The sequence below is a fragment of the Pantherophis guttatus genome, chromosome 4 (assembly GCF_059756535.1).
Source record: "Pantherophis guttatus breed Tessera chromosome 4, ASM5975653v1, whole genome shotgun sequence".
Classification (NCBI taxonomy): domain Eukaryota; kingdom Metazoa; phylum Chordata; class Lepidosauria; order Squamata; family Colubridae; genus Pantherophis; species Pantherophis guttatus.
Genome location: NC_142066.1, coordinates 61,389,055 through 61,406,109, shown reverse-complemented (window position 1 = coordinate 61,406,109; position 17,055 = coordinate 61,389,055). Strand labels below are relative to the sequence as shown.

Below are 17,055 nucleotides of genomic sequence, written 5' to 3'. Positions count from 1 at the left end.
TTTTCATATTAGTTTTTTTTATCCCCCGTTTAACAGGTTAATCATTCATATTTGGACAACTTTTCTGTTGTACTTAGGAAGGAGAAAAATAATCATTACCTTAATAATAACAATTTAAATAGATTTATTCAACTGAAACAATAACATTACAGCATATGTTATTTGCTTAAACAAACATCCATGTTTGTTAACTAATTTGGCTAAACAATATATATGTATTTTAAGAAACTTAGACTGTCAGCCCAGCCTACACATGAAAAACTTAAATACTGTCCTCTGTAACTCACTCGTCATCTTCATCATCTTCTTTGTTCATAATCTGGAAAAGAAAAACAAGCTTTCCTGCTTTATCGGGTCCCAAACGATTTCTCAATTTAGAATGAATGAGTCCAAAGGAAGAGACTATTCTTTCAACGCCTGCAGAAGAAGCTACTGCTGTTAAAAGTGAAATCATTACTTGAACAGTCTCTAAATCCAAGTGCTTAAGTGACTTCCACCAGGTCACTGGTGTGACTTTCTTTAAAATATCTTCAGCAAACATATATTTCTTGAATGGTTCCCCCTTAGCTTTGAAGTTTATTATAGTTGGCATTACAGATGGATGATTGCTGGATACCCATGTCATAGCTAACTCCTCTTCCTCAGCACTTAAGTTTTGACCCTGATACTAGATATTGACAATATTTGCCAAAAAATGAGCTGGAGACAGTACTTGTCCCATTCGTTTTTTTAATGCTTGTAATTTAATTCTGTCCATGTGTAGTTCTGTTTTTAAGTGTTCACTCAGTTCCTTCCAAATTTCAACAGCATCAGCAATAAAACAGCTATTTTTCTGTATTTTGTTTAAAGCTTCAGAGATGGGTTTCAGGATGCTCAGCATATGTTCAACATTTCTCTTAAGCCCAATGTTGAGGATTTTGGCTGTGACAGTGCCATCTATTTTATCTCCATTTTCTTCACAGTCATCAGAATAGGCCAGTTCTTCATATACTGCTCAAAACAGTCTACCACAGAGTTCCATCTAACATCTTGTGGGAGCGTTAGCTTGGTTTCACCCATCCTTTTCAGAGCTGCTGCAGCAAAATGATTGTTATGCAAGTATTTAGCAATTTCAACATTAGTCTTTATTTCTGGAACACTTAAGCTTTGGCTAAGAGGTGCAGCAAATCACTGCAACCATATGTTATTAGCTTTGTATTCCCTTCCTGCTCTTCTAAATTTCTTCTCATCTTGGATACATTTGCAGCATTGTCTGTGACCAAACTGCGTACTAGACATTTGAATTTTTGTTCACATGTTATTATAGCTTTTACTGCCACTTCTTGTAAGTATTCTGCTGTGTGTGCATTTCCTGACGTATCGTTTGTGCAAGGAAGACTTTCCCTTCTTCTATTGTTATACAAGCACATACAATAGGATCATTGTGGACATTACTCCACCTGTCAATACTTAGGTTAACAATTCTACCCTCCAGAGCTGTTGCACATTGCTCCACTTCTCTGTCATACACTTTATCCAGCAGTTTCCCTGCAACATCTGCTCTGCTGGGTGGACTGTATCCTGGTCTCAGTGACTGAACCATATTAATGAAATGTGGGTTCTCAGTCAGACGGAAAGAAGAGTTTGTTGCATAAACAAACTGGGCAATTTTTTCATCAATTAACTCTTTTTCTAATCTGCTAGTTTTTATCACAAACTTATCTATGGTGGTTCCAGGAGGGAAGGGTTTTTTTCTTTCTTTTAGGTGATAGTGATATGTGGCTGTGGGTGTTTGATGATGATGATGCTAATGAAACATTATCCTGGATGGATATCTCTGAAACTGTAGAACAGGAGGATGGTGATCTTGAAGGTGGATAGTTTCCAGAATCCATGAATTCCCCTAAACAAAAAAGTCAATGCTGTTATTTTATTGTTTATACAATTTCTGCTTATTGTACACAGCACTGCCCCAAAAGGAATATTTGCTTTTCTTCATAACTGTACCAAATGACAGTAACATGCAGTAATAATTAGAAATATAATTTTGCTCAAACATGACAGTTCAAGGCAGTCTTTAGAAATATGATTCAATAAAAATGTTTACCAACCTGAAGATCCTGCCTGTTCAAATGTGCTTTTTTGGTCATCTTCATCACAGCACTTTCTCATGATGTTGCCTCATTCGGGCCACCAGGCCTTGCATTTCTTTGTTGCAGTGTTTGCAGTTTGCACACATGCCTGCCTTACTGATAGGTAAAGGAACTTCATTAAAATATTGCCAAACTGGGTCTCTTTTACAGCCTGCTGCCATTATAGGTTTTTTCCTCCAAGGAAAGAATGTGATAAACCTCAGGTGGTCATACACACAAAAAGATCCAAAGACTTGTCTGTCTGTGGCTGTGCAGTATTGTGCTCAGAAAGTTTCACTTTCATTTTGTACTGCTTCTCTGCTTGCCCCTTCCTCCTCACACTTAGTTTCACTTTCTTCTTGTGCAGATCTATTCCACTCCAAACAATCAGAAAAATATTGTTTCTATTCTATTCACTGAACTTCTTGAAACTTAGCACTGAAGGGGTTGATTCTGTATTCATAGGTTTGTAGAACAATAGGATTTAGGTCTTTTTCTCAACTCTGTTCATGTTATAACATTTTTGTTGTGAAGAAGAGGCATGTGATCTCTACTGAGTCAAATTCAGTTTTGAGAACTGCAAAAGTAAACCAAGCATCTGTGATAATATCTTGTAGGCAGAGAAACTGCCCAATAATCTTACAAAAACCTCTGGAAGAGCATGACATTGTGAATGGATTAATGGAATTTATTTACCAAAAAAATTAAACATATACAGCCTTATTCTACATAATTAAAAAACTAATATTTATTTCATGATGGAATAACCTTTGGATGGTAATATATTTTCCTCAAAAAGCATTTTATTTAAAAAAATCCGTTTTAAATAAAAAAAATCCGAATTAAATAAAAAAATCTGATTTTTTTGATTTTTTTAAAAAAAATCATTGATTTTTATCCACCCTGACTGAAACCGATTGTTCCTGAAAGACTAGAGCAGTTGCATCCTTCACTAATGTAATGTTTCCCTTAATATTGGACTCAAAATCTACTTTGTGGTTTTAAATACCAACATCAAAACTTGTAAGTAACTGGGATATTTTCCACTGGTGGGTAAATTTCCCATTGCACAGAGCCAAGCTCCAGGAAATCTTTTTAGCAGCTTAATATTCAACTATCTCCGATGGTTCCGGATTTATATCTATCGCATATGAAGTAAATCAGATTTATTAGGCAACGAAGTTACCGAATGTATTTTTGAAAGATCACAGCGGAGGAGGGCTGCATCAATGACCTCCAGCTCCTGCTCACCTTCGCGTCGCTGCCCACTCCGTCCACCGCCGCCGCGGCAAAGCCGAGGCCGGAGCCGGGGCAGCCGCGAAAAGCGAATTCCTCAAGCTCACGGAGGAGACGCTGCTGCTGCCCTGGGCCGGCACGCGCCACTTGCCGGAGCCGGAACTGGACCTGTGCGAAGTGCGAAGCCAAAGCCAGGAGAGCCGAGTGAAGGCGGCGGCGTTCCGCCCTAAGTGCCCGCGGGGATCCCGGTTCGGCTTCGATTTCCTCTCCGACTTCTTCCTCTCCAGCTTGGACCTCGGCTACCGCGCCCACCGGCGCCCACCGCTCCCCGGGACTTGCCGCAGTCTCCATTGCCGCCGCTAACCACTACTATAAAATGTCACCGGGGAACCGGGCCGGCAAAATGAAACGTCATTTCCGGCCCTGTGAGAAGCGACAGAAAATCGTCATACGGAAGTAGGTATGGCCTTCAGTTCTTTAACGCGCGCAGGAACATGCAAGTAGCGTCGTGGCTGCGTTCGTATGATGTACGTTCCATGATTGACTGGAGGGGGCGGGGCTATTTAAATCACTTTTCTGGATTCGCACGACACACTGAAGTGTTAAGTTAACCAAGAGATTTGAATTCGCATAACACGTTTGATTAAAATGAGGCTGATTTGTGAGTCTCCTCTAAACAGCAAACAAAACAAGATAACGGTCAATTGCCTAAAATAAACTTCAGCGACTTCGTTTGAAATCTGAACGCCGGGTAGAGGAGAAAAGGGCGTAGCTATATTAGTAAAAAGGATACATATTTCATCTGAGATTAACTAGAATTTTCTTAACTGCATAATATATATAATACTGATTATTCCGAAGGAAGGGAGTGTAGTTATATACGAACGAAAGTTAACAGTTATGTTGCAATTATATAAGGTTTAGAATTCAGACATTATACTTGCAGAACAATCTCACACTTATTTGGAAATGTCTTTTTCAAGGAGGCTTTCTTCAAGCATAGTTAAAACATTAGAAGTTGCAACTTGGTGTGTTTCTATAATAAAATGAATTGATTTACTGAGCAGAAATCTTGAACGTAATCCCTTTAAGCAAACGTGCCTTATCCTGAAAACAAATGTACATTGGTCCTCAAAAATTTCTGCCGAAGTATGAAAAATAATTACTCTTAAATTAGCTTATTGAAACTGGCACACCCAAGAAAGTTTTTGTTTCAACTGAACTATAAGCATCAAAGTGATTACAGTACCTACTTAAAATAGATATATGGCACCTATGATATATTCTGGAATGTGTCAGGACATTTCTGGAAATGAGTGTTGGGCAGCAACTACTGGGGAGGGGGAGCCTCTGAATTTAGCTCCGCCTGGCCCAAGAGGATCAAATAAGCTTGTCTGCCTGAAAGGGCAGAGAGGTTGGGGGACACAGAAAACAGTAAACGACAGCCATCATGGCAAGGTGAGTGCTTGTGGTTTGACGACAGGTCTTTGATAGGATTTATTCTGTCTTTCTCTTCCAGCTGATCTGATTTGATGATCTAACTTCTGGATCCCCTCAAAACAGAATAAAAATCTATGGTCTTGCCTGCTTGGGCAGGAAGCCTACTTCCTCAGATCTTTAATATTCACTGTATTAAAATGTATTTGTAGCTGTAAACATTTAATTGGTTAGAACTTTTCAATTATATATCTTTTATTTTATGTGCATTGAGAGCATATGCATCAAGACAAATTCGTTGTGTGTCCAATCACACTTATATATTACATTGTGTGATCCTCCTAGTATCGTTTTCCAAACTGAGCAAACAGAAATAATTGATATTTTACAGAATAATAAGCAGCTCTCTTTGTTCAATGATCAATTCAGTCTAACATTCCTGTTATGATATGTGAATTAATATGTGGATTAGGTCTGAGTTACTTATTTGGGGGTTTGAGGAAATTTGCTAATTTTAGTTGATTAACTTAGTTTCAACTTGACTGTCAATTATCTAGTGGAGACAGATCATTGTAGAGTCTACAGTATTAATATTTTAAAGAAAGATTGAAACAGTATAAGGAATAAAATATATTTGGATATAAAACTTCTCACAATAATTCCCTTGGGTATACACACACACACATAAACACAAATAAACATCTATTTGTAACTTCATAAGGGAAACAACTTTAGGGAGACAAGTTCATTAAGTAACATTGTTAGAAGAAAAACAACGATGTAGTCCTTCAAACTATGCAATCCTATATTTTATAGATTGAAAAATTATTTTGGGAGGAAAATAATTTGAAAGGGTCAATACAAGGCCAATTATTCCAGCAAGTAACAACCATCACAATCTGCAACACCCAATCTTCCGCATGTTTTTCCTGGAGTTTCACTTGATGGGGGTTTGTTTAATGCTGTAACTAATTTGGGCGGTTTACTAATTTTTAAAGTATTCTTTTAACAGGTAATCTGTGTCCTGCTGACCATGGGAGTGGAAGCCACTTTAGAATTAAGCCATTTTGAACCTCAGGCAAAGATTTGATGAGCCTCACCCAGTCTATGCCTAGCAAGAGAATCTTTTTCACAGTATATTTGGTCCTGGTGGTGACCATTATGAGTAGTTCTTCCATCAATCGAGCTATACAGATCAATAGCTATCAGATGGTTCTGTTCTAAATAAAGCAGCTTTATAATGGCATTTACATATATCTGTTTTAAGAATCATAAAATTCTTGCAAGATCAACAGAATTAAAAATGAAGCATACAGTACCTTATAATAATTTAAAATGAAACTCTCTGTATTATAATTTGTCAGTTTAGTGTAGTAGTTACAATGATGGCTTAGAAACTAGGAGACTAGGAGTTCTAGGTCTCCCTTAGGCGTAAAAACTACCTAGTTAACTTTGGGTCAACCACTCTTTCTCAGTCCAGCCCACCTCAGGTTATTGTTGTGTGGAAAATAAAAGGCAGGAATGCAGATAGTCCTTGACTTACAACAATTCACTTAGTGACCATTTAAAGTTACAATTGCACTGTGTTGTAAAGTTACAAGTGACATGATCATTTTTCACACTTATGACCATTGCACTACCCCTGTGGTCACATGATCAAATTCAGATGCTTGTCAACTGACTCACATTTATGAATGTTCCAGGGTCATGGGATCACCTTTTGCAACCTTCTATCAAGCACAGTCAACTGGGAAGCCAGATTCAGTTAACAACTGAACTGCAGTGATTCACTTAACAAATGTGGCAAGTAAAATGGGGCAAAACTCACTTAACAAATTTCTCACGTAGCAACATAAATTTGGGGCTCAATTGTGGTCGTAAATTGAGGACTACCTGTATTAAGTATGTTCACTGCCTTGAGGTATATGTTAAAAATGAGATAATACTAATAAAATCTAGATAGTGGACATGACAGAATCTGGAGATAGGAGAATAGATGAGAACTGGAGAAAATAACAAAATACAGGACCTGCAAATAGAAGTTGAGTGACTATGGCAATAGAAAGCAAAGAGTATCAATGGTATTAGGTGGCGGGTGCAATCCCAAAACAACAGGAGTATCATTTGAACATCATTGGCATTGACAAATTTGCCATCAGTCAATTGCAGAAGGCAGCTTTACTCAGAACTGCTTCCATCCTATGACAATATCTGTTTAGAAGTACCATCAATCAACTGAAAAAGACAGTTCACTTGGAACAGTTTACATCCTGTGACAATACCTTCAATACAATTGTTGGAAGAAATGTCCATCTGGGTTCAGTTCCAAGTGGGGAGAAAGACATTGGAAACATGGAGGCTATTTGTAAAGATGGTTTAATGGTGGACAGGACCACATGGCTTGAGGTCCTGGGCAAAATGAGCACATGGGTGTGTGAGAGAGAGATTTATACCCTCTCTTGCGCCTTGGAGCTTCCTATTCCTGTGTAAGAAATGTATTCTGATTGGTTGTCAGACTCACATGCGGTCATGCAAGGGTAACTTTGTAGGTTGTCTTGGGTCCCAGGCTTGGTTGAATCTTGCTGAGTGATGCAATCTTTCCAGGTGCCATGTAGTGAGTGTTGCTAGATGGATAGAGGGCTAAACCTATCACATCCTAAGGGCCATGTCTTAACCCCATTATCCTGGAGCTGAAGTGGGGGGCAGGGAGCTGCTTTGTCTTTAAAGCATGTTTCTCCTTTTCTCATCCAGGGAAATATAATATTCTGCCTTTTTAATATTTCCTAAAATATTTCATTCTAGGAGGGGGTGGGTGCTAACTTTCTTCACCGTCAAACAATATCTGCCTGCTCTAGATCACTGGAATGGATCTATCTGGATAAAAGTGCCAGATCCAGTCTAATCTATGCAGCCAACCATAATATGGAATAACTTGACATTCCATATTTTTTTGAGAGATGGCATTCACACTTTTACCATCCCAGTGTGCATTCTTCTTTTGTTTCCTTAAGACAACCAGCCAAAACTCTATGGTATGACCGTCCACGATACATATTTCTGGAATTCTGCGTGGAAGACAGCAGGGATGTAAAAGTGGACCTTGATGATTACAAGGTAATATTCAGGTAAGAAAACACAGTTATCTATCTTAGGAGGAAAAAACCCTATAAATGTTGGTATTAATAAGCAAACACAAATGGCTAGCTTTTATTTTCCATTGAACCCTGTGGAACTCATTTCTACAAAAAAATACATTGTGTTACTGTATAAGTTTGTTGATTTTCTGATTCTCATTCAAACATGATCATTAATTAGTCTAATTCTTCACACAACTGCTTTCTTCTCTAAAAATGGAAAACATGCCTTCAGAAGGTGAATTAGTAATGTTTAAATAATATGCAGGTAGCCTTTGACTTATAATCACAATTGGGAAATTCCCCAATGCAGTTGTTAAGTAGATTGCGCCTGATTTTGCAAACTCCTTTGCCTATTGTTAAGTGAATCAATGGTCATTAAACAAATTTGGCTGCCCCCACTGACTTTGCTTGTCACCAGCTGGAAAGGTCACAAATAGCGATCACATGATCTGGAATGCTACAGTTATCATTAATACATGCCAAGTGCCCAAATACATGTTAAATTTTGATCCCTAATCCTGGGAATGCCATGATAATTGTAAATGCGAGGAATGATTCCAAGTCACTTTTTCAATGCTGTTGTAACTTTGAATGGTCACTAAATGAAGGGTTGTAAATTGAAGGCAACATGTAATAGCTAGCTTACTAAGCCAGTTATCTGCAGTAGCGTTTGTGAAAAGAGAGAATTTCAAATAAGTATTTATTGTGTATGTTTCTGCAGCTGTAAGAATGCTGATGGCATTGAAATATACAACGAAATTCACTTTTATGCCCGAGTAAATTCCAAGGTAAGCAGCTGAATGGAAGGGACCAGCTTAAAATAAAAGAATACATCTATTTTTCTTTGATATTGATAGTCCTTCAACTTACGATCATAATTCGGATTGAAATTTATATTGTAAATTGATGTGGTCATAAAGCAGGATGTCATATGACCGCACATATTTATGACAGCAATCCCAACTCTCTCCACTATGGTCCTAAATTGAGAATTACAGATCATTAAGAGAGTACCACCACAATCTAAGCTATTCTGAGCTGGTCCCTCCCAGCCTGAGCCTCAATAAGTAAAGATCTGCTACTAACACTCCCACTTGCCTCTCTACCCACCTTAGCTCTGTCCTTTTGGCCGCTCTGTTCATGGGAGTTATAAGTGGGTAGGTTTCAAATTTTCTCAGTTTTCTCTGACAGTAAAGAACGGGATTTTTTAAAAAAGAACGGTGGTATAATATCATAGGTGTGATGATCTTAGCATTACTCTTCTTTGTTTTATGGTGTAGACTCAACTGTTCAGTAATGTATTGAATAGAATAGAATGAATCCATCCTTGAGATTATACCACTGCATATCTCAACTATTTCCTTTTGCTGAGCTCTATTTTAAGAGTTTATTTTAACCAATATTTTATTTCTGTAGTATTGCTTAAATGAAAATAATAATAATAATAATAATAATAATTATTATTATTATTATTATTATTATTATTATTATTATTATTATTATTATTTATTGGATTTATATGCCGCCCTCTCTCCAGAGGACTCAGGACGGCTCACATCAAATGAAACAATCCCAACAAATACAATTTAAAACAGACTAAAAACAGACTAAAAACCAATTTAAAACAGTAGACCCCATCGGTCCTGGCTAGGGCATTTAAACAGCCAGGTCTTAAGCTCACGGCGGAAGGTACGAAGGTCGGGGGCTAGCCGAAGACCCACGGGAAGTTGATTCCAAAGGGTGGGCGCGGCCACAGAGAAGGCTCTACCCCTCGGGATCGCCAGCCAACATTGTCTAGCCGACGGCACCCTGAGTAGGCTCTCTCTGTGGGAACGCACCGGGCGATGGGAAGTCGATGCTGGTTGCAGGTGGTCCGACAGATATCCTGGGCCTAAGCCATGAAGGGCTTTATAGGTTAACACCAGCACCTTGAATCTCACCCGGAGGGCAACCGGCAACCAATGCAAGTCGCGCAGGAGAGGTGTAACATGGGAGTATCAGGATCCTCCCATTACAACCCGCGCGGCCGCATTCTGCACCAGCTGAAGCCTCCGAGTGGTCTTCAAGGGCAGCCCCAGGTAGAGAGTATTGCAGTAGTCAATCCGGGAGGTGACTAAAGCATGATTGACTGTGCATAGGGCATCACGGTCCAAGTATGGGCGCAACAGGTGCAACAGGCAAACCTGGGCAAACGCCCCCCTGGGTCACGGCTGTTATATGCTCCTCCAAACCCAGCCATGAATCCAGAAGGACACCCAAGTTGCATGTCCTGTCTACAGGGGGCAACACCTCACTCCCTATAGTCAGAGATGGAACCTCTCGTTCAGTCCGCGATGCCGGTATCCACAGCCACTCGGCCTTGGTCGGGTTGAGCTGAAGCCTGTTCCTCCCCATCCAGACCTGTACCGCTTCCAGGCACCGGGCCATCACGTCGAGGGCATCACTGGGCTGGTATGTGTAAATACGTTATGTTTGTTTTAACTATTTAGTCGTATCTGACTCTTGATGACTTTATAGGCAAGTGCTCTCCATGCCACCCTGTCGAGCACAGCTTCTTTCGATGTTCAACTTTGTATCAGCTGTGATGGTATCAAGCCAGAGAGTCCTTTGCTTGCCCCTTCTTCTTGTTCTACCATACCATTTCTAGCACCATCGCTTTCTCTAATGAATTTGCACACATGACATGGCCAAAATAAATAAGATGTAATCTTATGATTTTAGTTTCTAGTGATCTGTCTGGTGTTATATGATTTAATACCTCTCTGTTAGTTACTCTGGTTGTCCATATGTACACAATAATTTATGCCAGTGACACAGTTCAAAGGTGTCAATTCTTTGATCAGCCATTCTTAGTGTCCTTCTCTCACACACATGCATCATTATAGGGAAGACTATTGCTCTAACTAGCTTGCTTTCTGTATTTATATCAATATCTCTGTTTTTCCAGATCTTATTCATGTTAATTATTGCAGTGCAGCCTAAGGTTATCCTGCATCTGATTTCAGGAGTAGAACTGCCATCGTGAACAATTTTGGACCCAAGGAAGATAAATTCTTGAATTAATTCAATATTCTCCTTGTTGATTTTAAATGTCTCATATCCATCTGTGTCTGTTGTCATTATCTTTGTTTTCCTGAAGTTAAGATTCAGTCCTGTGTCTTTTTCACTTTCATCTTTGATTTTCTAGATCTTCTTTATTTTCATCCAATAGTGTTGTATCATCTGTGTACCTCAAATTATTTATGGTTCTTCTCTCAGTCTTTACTCCAGCATCAAGCAGTTCCAGATCTAATTTCTGCATGGTCATTTCAGCATACAGATTGAACAAAAAAGGTGATAAACTACCCTGTTTTCCTGAAAATAAGACTGATAATAAGCCCAATCAGGCTTTTGAGTGCATGTGCTAAAATAAGCCTCCCCCCGAAAATAAGCCCTTCCTGAAAATATACAGAGCTGGAAATCAGGTAAGATGGCAAGAGGAACCCCATGTTGCTCCATGCGCCCCAAAATAATAAGACCTCCCTGAAAATAAGGCCAAGCACTTATTTCAGGGTTCCAAAAAATATAAGACAGGGTCTTATTTTCGGGAAACATGGTACATCCCTGTCTAACTCCCTTACTGATTCTGAACTAATCTGTGTCATCATAAAGTATTCTCACTATTGCTTCCTGATTAGTGATCTGATGAATCAGGTATGTTGGGACACCAAGATCATGCAAAGCTGCCCATAGCTTATTGTGTTCTACACAATCGAAAGCTTTTTTGTAATCAATAAAGCATAAAGCCCCTTTTGATATTCACATACTTTTTCCATAATCCATCTAATATTAGCAATGTGATATTGAATGCCGTGCCCCTTTTTAAAGCCAGATGTACATCAGGTAACTTTTGATTAATGACATTTAATGATGTAATGATTTTTAACAGAATTTTGCTTGCATGACAAATCAATACAATGATGCAATATTTGAAGCAGTCCCTAGCATTGCTTTCTTTTCAACTTGGATAAAAACAGATCTTTTCCAGTTCTAAGGCCATTGACATGTAGTCCATATCTCTTGACACAGCAGTGATGATGTTAACTGCCACTGGTCTTAGTAATTCTGCACGTATTCCATTGATACCTGGGGCTTTCCAGTTTGGCAATTTCTCCATGACCCATTCTACTTCTTTCAAGATGTTTGGTTCTTTATTAATTGGGTTGTCATCTTTGTCATCTGTAGAGTCCTTCCATATATTCTTTCTACCTGTTTTGATCTTCTGCTGGTCACTTAGTATATTCCCATTGCAGTCTTTAACAGTTCCTTGGTCTGCTGAAAATCGGGGTTGCATCATTTTCAGTACGGCAATCTTAGTATGTTCCTTTCCTTCCTTTTAGCTTCTTCCAGATGTTGACACTGCTTTTTCCACTGCCTATTTTTGTCTTTCCTGGCTTTACATTGGAAAATTGTATTCAGTTTTTAAACTTCATCCTTATTACCTTTGGCTTTGCTTGTTTGTTCTCTTTGGCTTTTCATGTGACACATACTTCCAAACAATTTCCATGATACCTCAGATCTCATCACTATCCATTCGGGTTTTTCCTTCTAAATTCAGCAAGTCAACCCTCTTTACAACTTCTATGACATACATAGGTGAGATGTTCACAATGAATTTTGGGGAGAAATTACCTTTTCACTTTGCACACTTTGAGGTTCAGTTTAGCCACTAATAGCTGATGGTCTGAATTACAATCAGGAAGTGTCTTAACGATACAACTGAACCATTTCAGTGTTTTGGCATAAAATGAAGTCTATCTGATTTAGATGTTGTCCATTTGGTGCTGTCCATGTGTAAATATTACTTGTGTTGAATAAGCCACATGTTCATGGAGTTGAGATGAAATCATTTTCCTGGCAATTTGCATTAGGCAATTGCCAGCTTCATTCCATTCACCTAGCCCAAACTTGCCTACTATTCGTGCAATTCCTCCTTGACCTACCTTTGCATTGAAATCACCAATAATATAAAAAAGTCTCTCTTTTTTTGTATTTGCTTGAGAGCACTTTGAAGCTCACTGTAGAAAAGCTGAATTTCATCAGCATTTGAGTCTCCAGTTGGGGCATAGATTTGTAGTATAGTGATGTTGAGTGGCTTGTCTCAATTTGGATAAATATTACGCAATCACGGTATGCTCTGTGATTCTCAAAATATTTAGCCATTTGTTTGCTTATGGAGAATGCCACTCCTTTTCATCTTATATTATTTCCAGTAAAATAAACCATAAACTATCTGATTTGAATTGACCACTAACTGCTCAGTGTAACTCACTGATACCAAATATGTCTAGGTTCACACTAATCATTTCTCTTTTTACAATTTTGAATTTCCCAAGGGACATGCCTCTAGCATTCTATGTTCCAATTTGATATAACTTTGTAGAGTGTAGATGATCCCTTTCATCTTGGGCACCCTCAATTATTGGGTTTCGTGAAGGCTTTCCTCCAACAACATTATAAAGACCCTGACTACTAAAAGCTTGTTTGTTTGTTTATTTATTTATTTATTTATTTATTTATTTATTTATTTATTAAATTTATATACCGCCGTATTCCTAAGGGACTCAGGGCGGTGAACAGCGAACGATAAAAATACATGTAATACAAACGTTAATAAAAAATCAATTAAAATATACTAAACACTCTGGTCCTAGATAATTCAAGACATCCCAGTTTAAAATAAAATCAAAAAGCAATATAAAGGGAAAGTTAGGCCAGGCTGGCCTGCTGAAACAGGAATGTTTTGAGGGCACGGCGGAAAGTGCGCAGATCCGGAATTGTTCATGTTCTTCTCCAGTAACCCGCTGGATAATGTTGGTATCCATATATGAGTCATGTTGAGCTATTGCCATAAAGTGTTTTGGTGAGATTTTTTTACAAGGTAGTTCATCATTGCTTTTTGTAACTCTCCCCATTTATCTAGGCTTGGGACTGGTATATAGATAAATCAACCATTTGGCTGGATTATATAAGCATAACAAGTGTAAATATGGGCTAAAAACAGTACTTTCTGGTCTTTGAAATTTGTACTGCTCTGCCTTTCCCCTTCTCCATTAGATATCTTTCCCAATTATTGACAAAAAATCTGATGTACAAACAACATTTTTCACAGTTTTAAAATATATTTAAACTATATGGGAAAAAGGCTCAGGGATGTCCTCAGGCTTCTTGTTTATTCTATTTCCAAGCAAAGATATCACCATGACTATTGTGGATGGAGAGAACCTTCCAAAGCAAATAAGAGCAAAAATGTGGCCCTCAAATGTGGATTGCATCAGTATTTATAGGACTAACTTAACTTAAATGTAATTGCAATTACAAGTTACTTATAGAAGAATTAACTGATTAAAACTCAGACATTTTTCTACTACAATGTAATCACTTTCAGGATTCCCAAAATAAACGTTCAGGCAGGTCCATCACACTCTTTACACGCAAATGGAAGGACAAAGTGCCATGGTCACGTCTCACCAAAGAAGATTTCAAGGTAGGACACCTTTAATCTTCCCTGGTTAATTAGGAACCAATACATGTAGTCCTTGTTTAGCAACCACAATTGGGCTTGACCAAAGATCAGCAACCTGCGGCTCTGGAGCCGCTTGTGGCTCCTTCACCCCTCTGCTGCTGCTCCCTGTCACTCAGAATATGCATCACAACCACCAATGTGCGACACCCGCTGGCATGCGATTTAATGAGCTTTTCAATCCCCAATGGCCAACCATGGATAAATCCAAGAAAAGAAAAGTTTCAGAAGAAAACAGAATGTTTCATTCAACTACATATGCTAGTTTTGTGGCTGCTCAGGAAATAGTCAGGCACGGGATTTCCTATTTCACGGTGTTTTCTTTTCTATGGGAAATAGGTCCAAATGGATCTTTAAGTGTTTAAGGTTGCAGACCCCTGGGCTTGACAATGCTATTATTAAGTGAAGTGGTCTCTAAGGCAAAACATAACTCTGCTTATGATCTTACTTCAGCTTTCCTTTGCCTTATAGACCTGCAAAAGTTGTAAATATGAGGACTGGTTGCAAAGTTACTTCTTCATCACTATGAATGGTCATAAAAGTGGGCAGTTGCTAAACAAGGATTACTTATATTACCAAATCCCAGTATTAAATGTGGATATCAGTAAGACCAAGTTCTGCTTGCTTAACAGTATCCATAGAAAACTTTTTTGTCTTGTCTTTTTGATTTTTAGTCAAAGGGGGCAGTTAATATGACTTAGTTGAGATTTTATACCAGTTGAAAGTAGCTGATTTGGTAAAATATATTCTGATTTAATACCAGTTCTTTTCCTGTTTGGTTGAAAAGATGAACAAAATAGAACGCCATTGCTTTATTTATCATTTGGTTTTTAAATGCTACTTTTAATAACAGTAATAAGGGCAAAGATGGATCATGCTGTAAGCAATTGTTCATCTTATTTGCAGCCAGCATGGCTCTCAGTGGACTTTGATAACTGGAGAGACTGGGAAGGAGATGAAGAGGTGGAAGCAGCCATGGTTGAACAATATGCAGAGGTGAGCACAATTATCAAATATCAAGGCAGAATTCTGAAACTTATCTGAATCAACAAAACTGAAGTGTGAGAAAGCAAGAAGTTGCTATTCTGTATCACAATTATAGTCCTAAATAATAGTGACAGTAGGAATGATGAGGCTTTTATATTTATACAAAATGCAATGGTTCTATTTGGCAATGTCACAAGTAATAGCAAGACAAACACCATTTACCAAAGCAGGTGTCAAGGTTTTGACTAACGAGAAAATCAGAACTCCAAGGCAGGAATCTTCCTTAAAGTACTTCTTTATTGGATACATCATATTGGCACATTTAAATGCAAAACCAACTCTAAATACTCCCTGGGATTTCAGTATAATTAAAATAATAAATGACCCCCTCCCCAGTATCACTGGTCACATTGTCCAATTAAGTTACTTGGCAGGCTCCTTAAGCACTCCCATTTCTTCATCCAGGGATGACCTTGGTTCCCACAAAAAAGATCGGTGTTGCATCTGGCAATGTCTTCCAACCCCCAACCCCCACCCCCCGATATAGTGTGGCAACTGAGAAGAACGAAAATGATGTCAGTCCGATTCGGTTAGAAGTTGACCGCAGGATTGTGCTGCTATTATTATACATGCCATAAATTCTTGCATTATTTATGCACCATTTATACATGAAGTATTGAATATTGTAAATTTATGTTCACATTAAGGTAAAAGGTAAAATCAAAAGATAAAAGACTCTAATAAGAGAGAAAAGAATATTGACCTTTCCCTAGTTCTGAGATTTCAAAAAAGGTTCTCTATATATGCTAACCTGCCCTCTTTTTACAGAGCATAGTAGAATAACATAAATCTAGTTAGCTGGATTCAATACTGTTATTCATTGACTAATACAAATAATAGTAGATATTTTAATAACCTTTTCATGTAAATAACTCTTAATTATTTAGCTATATTCTTTGGGGAGGAATATCCTCCATATTTCTCAATATTAAATATCAGCACTGTTTACTTTAATCCCCTTTTTCCCTCCCTTACAGCTCATGCAAAAAGTCACTAAGAAAGGTCCACCCCCAGCCATGGATGATCTTGATGTAAGTATGTAGGAAAAAGCATCTTTAACTATTTCTGAAGTTCTGCTTGCTTGACTCCATACTATCAGTCTGTCAGATTTATAAATTAACATGGCTGGAGAGCTGGGATGGAATATGGCTTGTGCTTCACTAGTATTTCAAGCCACTGTGCCAGAACTTGCAGAAGTTGATATATACATTTTAAAAGTATTTCATTTCATAAATTTGGAGTATGTTCCTCTCTCAATGAAAGTACTAATCTTTCTCTGTATGTGCTTAATAATTTTAGGATGACAGCTGAAAGGGCACATCTCTCTGACTGGACTGCTACCTTAGTTTACTTCTGCTACAGTCAGCAGTGACATGGGACTAGGCCACATACTGGCTAAGGCCTAGAACAAGAAAGCAGGTGTGATCTGGCAAAGTGTTTCAAATGAATTTGTTTTCAAGGAGTGTTAAATTATTGCAGTGTAATTTTTCTGGTTGACTTTAATAAACAACTCTTTGGCCCAAGA

The 17,055-nt window shown here is 38.2% G+C and overlaps 2 protein-coding genes across 4 annotated transcripts in view; one reads left to right on the top strand and one right to left on the bottom strand.

The window, feature by feature from the left end:
- The window catches only part of RUNDC1 (RUN domain containing 1), a 14,712-nt gene extending 10,838 nt beyond the window's left edge, over nucleotides 1-3,874 (bottom strand). The window contains exon 1 of the mRNA XM_034416212.3: nucleotides 3,363-3,874. Coding sequence (XP_034272103.1) covers nucleotides 3,363-3,698 — 336 coding nt within the window. The 5' untranslated portion in view covers nucleotides 3,699-3,874. The remainder of the gene's footprint in view (nucleotides 1-3,362) is intronic.
- PTGES3L (prostaglandin E synthase 3 like) lies at nucleotides 3,785-17,055 on the top strand. 3 transcript variants are annotated; one of them, XM_087894008.1, is made up of 7 exons: nucleotides 3,785-3,874; nucleotides 7,796-7,909; nucleotides 8,643-8,709; nucleotides 14,349-14,447; nucleotides 15,390-15,479; nucleotides 16,508-16,561; nucleotides 16,830-17,055. In XM_087894008.1, the coding sequence occupies exons 1-7, from the start codon at nucleotides 3,870-3,872 to the stop codon at nucleotides 16,839-16,841; spliced, it is 441 nt and encodes a 146-aa protein (XP_087750134.1). In that variant the 5' UTR covers nucleotides 3,785-3,869; the 3' UTR covers nucleotides 16,842-17,055. The 3 variants fall into 3 exon arrangements, with proteins under 3 accessions (XP_087750134.1, XP_087750132.1, XP_087750133.1); XM_087894006.1 differs by lacking the exon at nucleotides 3,785-3,874 and adding an exon at nucleotides 4,689-4,805; XM_087894007.1 differs by lacking the exons at nucleotides 3,785-3,874; nucleotides 16,830-17,055 and adding an exon at nucleotides 4,689-4,805 and having other exon boundaries at nucleotides 16,508-16,573.

Coding starts and splice junctions, on each gene's coding strand:
- PTGES3L (XM_087894006.1), top strand. Junction 7,910..8,642: donor GATTACAAGGTAATATTCAG/GTAAGAAAACAC, acceptor ATGTTTCTGCAG/CTGTAAGAATGCTGATGGCA. Junction 15,480..16,507: donor TGGTTGAACAATATGCAGAG/GTGAGCACAATT, acceptor CCTCCCTTACAG/CTCATGCAAAAAGTCACTAA.